Source organism: Phalaenopsis equestris, unplaced genomic scaffold (assembly GCF_001263595.1).
Source record: "Phalaenopsis equestris unplaced genomic scaffold, ASM126359v1 Scaffold000080, whole genome shotgun sequence".
NCBI lineage: Eukaryota > Viridiplantae > Streptophyta > Magnoliopsida > Asparagales > Orchidaceae > Phalaenopsis > Phalaenopsis equestris.
The window spans coordinates 53,959-59,193 of NW_018164522.1; the positions used below are offsets into that span (position 1 = coordinate 53,959).

General features: G+C 34.5%; 1 protein-coding gene across 1 annotated transcript in view; it reads left to right on the top strand.

Moving 5' to 3' along the window:
* Positions 1-3,443, top strand: part of LOC110019819 (probable F-box protein At3g61730) — an 11,617-nt gene extending 8,174 nt beyond the window's left edge. The window contains exons 5-8 of the mRNA XM_020717659.1: positions 294-341; positions 487-657; positions 2,885-2,992; positions 3,091-3,443. Coding sequence (XP_020573318.1) covers positions 294-341; positions 487-657; positions 2,885-2,992; positions 3,091-3,176 — 413 coding nt within the window. The 3' untranslated portion in view covers positions 3,177-3,443. The remainder of the gene's footprint in view (positions 1-293; positions 342-486; positions 658-2,884; positions 2,993-3,090) is intronic.
* Positions 3,444-5,235: the final 1,792 nt, after the last annotated feature.

Below are 5,235 nucleotides of genomic sequence, written 5' to 3' on the forward strand. Positions count from 1 at the left end.
ATCGAGTATATATATATATTAAACTATCATAATTCGTTCTTTATATTTCATGCATAATTTTTTAAAAGTAATTATTAAATTTTAAAATAATGTCTAAAAATTATTGTGATATTTATTAATTAACTATTAATGTATTTTTTTATATTTTAATAATTAATTTATTTAAATATAGTTTTTTATTATTTAAATAAATTTATAATTTATTAAGTTAATTTGGAATCAGGGAAACATTTCTTCCTTTGATGCCCGGTCCAATTTCCTTTTTTAACTAACAGAATACATAAATATTTCAGATCTGCAGCTCGTTCGTTGTCCCGTTTGCAACCTCAACACATGCGAAGGTAGGAGAGGGGATAACGATAAGATCGGACGACTAGAATCCAGCAAAGATCAGCAAATTATGATCCTCTCTCTCATAAATCACTTGAATTTCTAATTTTGCCGCTGCTGTTTCTTTACAACATGGTGAGGTCATCTTTGGCACAGGGACGATGCAGATACTGGACGTGAGGCACTTTGAGCTGTTCCTCGAAGAGAGCTTCAGAAATGGAAGCTGGCAGTTCGAAGACATCGGATCCCATCGCATTGAAAAGCAATCCCAATCTGCTTCTGGTGGCGTTTTCGATTATAAACACATCTATTCTCCTTGCACTGCAGGTAAACTTTGTTCTGTTCTCTTAATTAATTTATAAAATTCTCTCTTAGTTTCATGGAATTACATTCAAATTATTTTTAGAGAGTCTGACTTTTGACTCTAAACAGAATATCTTCATTAGAATTTCTTACACCCTTCAATGTATTTTCTCTTCTGATTTTTAAGTGGTTGGATAACATCACAATTGTTAATTATATATATGGCATAGAAAAAACGTGTTCAACTCTTCTTTTTTTATTTTCGGGTCTCACTGTCATACATGTATAAGAAGAATTTCATATATTGGAATATATCAGCTCAAAATCCTATGTTAATATTGTACATAAAAAAGTTCATCAGGAGATTTAACTGTTCAAAAGAAAAGAGTCGGCGAATAGAGGACCATGATGCCTATTTGTCTCACCGAGTGAAACTGGTCGAGCCAAAGCTAATAAGGCTAAAGTTGATAGAACCATCAGAAGACCAAAAACCACCAGAGGATACAAGAACGAGCTATTAAAAAAAAACAAGGCAAGAGGACATCCAAGCTAATTGTCACATGAGATCCGATTCAAGGAAAATCCAGTTTCCTAGCATCTCTAACCATTCCAGAGACATTCAAAGGTCCTTTATGAGAGGTTAAGGATATGCAATAGGGGCATATCAAATGGCCGGCTCATACCGACCAAATTTAGTTGACTAATAACATCACTGCTTATTAAAAAAATGCGTAGGTTAGCATTCCGCCAAATGACGGGTTCATTGGCAACCGACATAATAATATGGTCGTCAGTTAATATTTTCTTTTAACCAACGACATAAGACGTTGGTAATGATTAAAATCGTTGAAAAAAAAATTATTGTTAATAAGTGATGACATTTTTTGTTGTTAAGTCATCGCAAATAACCCAGATCATAAACCGTCGTTGCACCATTGGAAAATGAAACATTTTTTATGACTCAAACGTAGGTTGTCGGTTTTGCTATCCGTCTTAGCATTTTTTCCTGTAGTGTGAGCTTTCCTTTGCTTGGTGCCAACGAACAAAACAGATGACCCAACCAAATGCGTCAGCACAACCTCTTTTCTCTTCTTAATGATGGCTTTCTCTTTCCATTCATCTTTCAAGTAGTATTGCTCTTTCAACCTTCCTAAGGTAACTCGACGCAGATATTTACAGGGGATATCCCTCTGGGGATTCAACACGTTCTCCATTTCAATGGTTGGAAGCCTACATATTCAAACGAGAAGGGATGTGGAACAAAAATGCAATGTAAAGAGTCCTATCATGCCTTATTTATAAGGATCAAAGACACGAAAATTAAGAAAGTTCTATTATTGAATCATAAAATTAATAATAAATGTGATATACTTTTTACATTAAATTTTATTTATTTTTTCACATAGCTTTCAAAATCTAAGAGAATCAAAGAGCTAAAATATGTACATAAAAAATGTGTCAGCACTAATCCTGATGAGATCTATCAACTTAGAAGAAAAAAGTACGGCGAATGAGGGCTCGCAAAAAAAAGCCCATGCGGCCCAATTATCCAATTGAGTGAAGCTGTCTAAGCCAAAGCTAGTAAGGCTAAAATAGACCAAATTGCGAGACAGACCAAAGACGATCAGTGGATACAAGAAATAATCATTCAGACAACAATGAAGCAAGAATACATACTAGCCAATTGTCACAGGAGAGTCGATCCAAGGAAAATTCAGTTCCCTGACATCTCCAACAATCCCAGAGACATTCAGTGACCTTTCATCAGTGCTCAAGAGTCGACAATCGAGTCATATCAACCAATTGACTCATACCGATCAAACTTAGCCAACCAAGTTGAACCCATCAAGCAAAGCAGATCTCAGTTGATCAAGCTAATCCTGCCAACCTAAAGCTAATTGAGTTTAGTTGACCAACCTAATGAGCAGACGATCGATAAGCTCGTACATGTAGAATACCCAGAATACCCTGTACAATCTCTTTTAAAGCATGGAAGAATGTGTAATATCAAAATTATATTCTATCTCCTATATATAGGGAGATCATTTTATGATTGATGCGACTTTTTATTGTTCACATATCTCTCTTTTCTAGCTTCTCTATTCCTTCTAATGCTTATTTCGAACATTATATTTGTACAATCTGAAATAAAAATATGCCAGGTTTCTCCACCTTATCATACACTTAGGATTTAAAAATATATTAATTTAAGTAATATAAAGTGTCCTGTTTATTCACCGCGCTGTCGCAGGTTTGCTTGATACCTCCGGTTGGCTAGCGGATCCCTGCGATTGGCAACCGAGGGCAAGACTCTCCCCCCACGCCGTCGCCGTCAACACAAACCTGCAGTCCAATGAGGGTGAAGACCTCATCTCTTCTTCTCTATTCTTCATCCCACTCTTTGCTTTCGTAACCACTTCCATTCATGTCATGGAGTATATATCTTATACTGCACAGGTCTTCACGTGAGATTCCAGGCTATGAGGAGCAAAGGTTCGGATGGAAAAGTAGTTTCCATAAGAATCTCACAGCAGCTCATTTGATCCTTTTCTTCTCCTATCGTTCCCGCGAATGAGCCTTTTGACAAGTGGCCTTGCGTTAACTCTATTCTGCAACAGTTTTCAGAGCGTGCTTATCAGATGTTGAGGTAATTGATTCTTATAAGTCGTAGTAGTAGTAGTAGTAGAATAAAGAGTTATTAGCATATACTGATGAAAGAGGAAACATTGAGGGCCTTAGTTGGATTCAATATATCAGTGCGGATGAACATTTTATTAATTGATAATTCAAATTTTTTGTTACGATTTTAACGCGGTGCTGTTCAATCTATTCTAACTTACATGCCGAAGTATGCATGCATGTGCATCATATTTGAGTAAAAATATCTTCTTTTTTTTTTCCGAGAAATTTGTTTCTTAAAAATTGTTTGTGAAAGAGAATTTTGAGAAAGATTTACAACGTAATTTTCGAAAGTAGTTCGTCAACTTTTAATATGAGAAGTAGAAACTAAACAAAAGTACCTCCCAGTTCTTAATCAGGACAAAATTGCTGCTTTATTGCATTAGCAACATTTAGTTTTTGTTAAAACTGAAGATCATTACGAATTAAAACTCAAATACCATTTTTAAATTTATTAAATAATTTTTTGTTACGATTCAGACTTCAGTAATTTATTTTTAAACTTCTTTCTCTCAAATATTGTTCCCATTTGGCCATTAGATTGATCTTTATTTATTTTTATTTTTTGTATGGGAGTGTTGAAATGGACTTTTGATTTAAGCAAAGTGCTTTCTATTGCACTTCAGAGCTTTTTATTCCACTTGTGTGGATCTACTGTTAATTGCTTGTTACTGCAATTTTTTACAAGATCAGGCTAGGTTATCAAGGCCATAGCTACTTGCAAAAAGTTGTATTAGAGAAAGTCTTGGAGATCTGAAATTACTCCTGCCTGTTTGAAAATGATATTGTTGGTTGAACAAATTATATAAAATGAGTATGGCCTCATTTTCATGAGGATAGAAAAAACAAGTTTCTCAAAAGTTGATTATTGATTTATGTAATCATTCATTTTTTCAATAGTTTGAGATAAAATTTTAAAATACTTTAATGAACTTAAACTTAATTTGATTAAAAAAAAACCAAGTTTATTAATTTCTCAAAACATTTCTCTTAGTGGTCTTATATTTAGCTAAAGTATGGCTGATGTTTAGGATATTTAGGAGTTGATAAAATATTGATATAAATAAAACATTGCAGTTCAAACCAAGCATCCAGCAAAATGTATATATATAGATTGTCTCCTTTTTACTTTATTATTAGTATTTTATTTTTTTCTCTTTCTTATTTTATAAAGAACATAACTAGGCTTTTATGGAATGTTTTATAGTCTTTTAAATTATATCATTCTTCATCATTGTTGGCATCAATTTTTTGATGTCACGAGTGTCGACAAATTTTATACGTCGCGCCGTGCACGAAATTGGCTCGAATTGACCCGATCACCAGCGAGCTCGTTCAAATAGCCCCGGATGACGAAATAGACCGTGCCGATGCGTCCGGAATGCCAAATTTAGTCAAGAACGATGCCCATTTCGTCGCGGGGACATGTTTGGGTGGAAAATTCGTGCGAGAACACTAATTATAATAATAATGATAATAATATAAAATTATAACGTTTTATATATATATATAACAGACCCACGCATGAGAGAGGGAAAACAATATTTCCATATAGCTGATAAAATAAAATCATATATATCCTATTGGTAGCTCTCCCTCTCTCTTCCCCTATTCTTTCCGTTTTCTTCTCACCCACGCACAAAACAAAATAAAAGGAGAAGTGGTCCCATGCAGAGAAGTGGTCCCATGCAGTAAAAAGAAGGATAATAAATTTGTAATAAATGTTATATTTATCCTTTCTTTCTACAGAATGGAGGCATCTCTTCCTCTCGAAAAAAAAAAAACTCGCTTCGTCGGACGGTTATTTTTGGAAAAATTATTAGGTCCGACGACCGCATGTTCTCTGCATGCGGTAGCGAATGTAAAATTAACATGTGTAATGGTGGCCCCCAGCGAAGATAAATAAGCAGAATGCGTGACCCG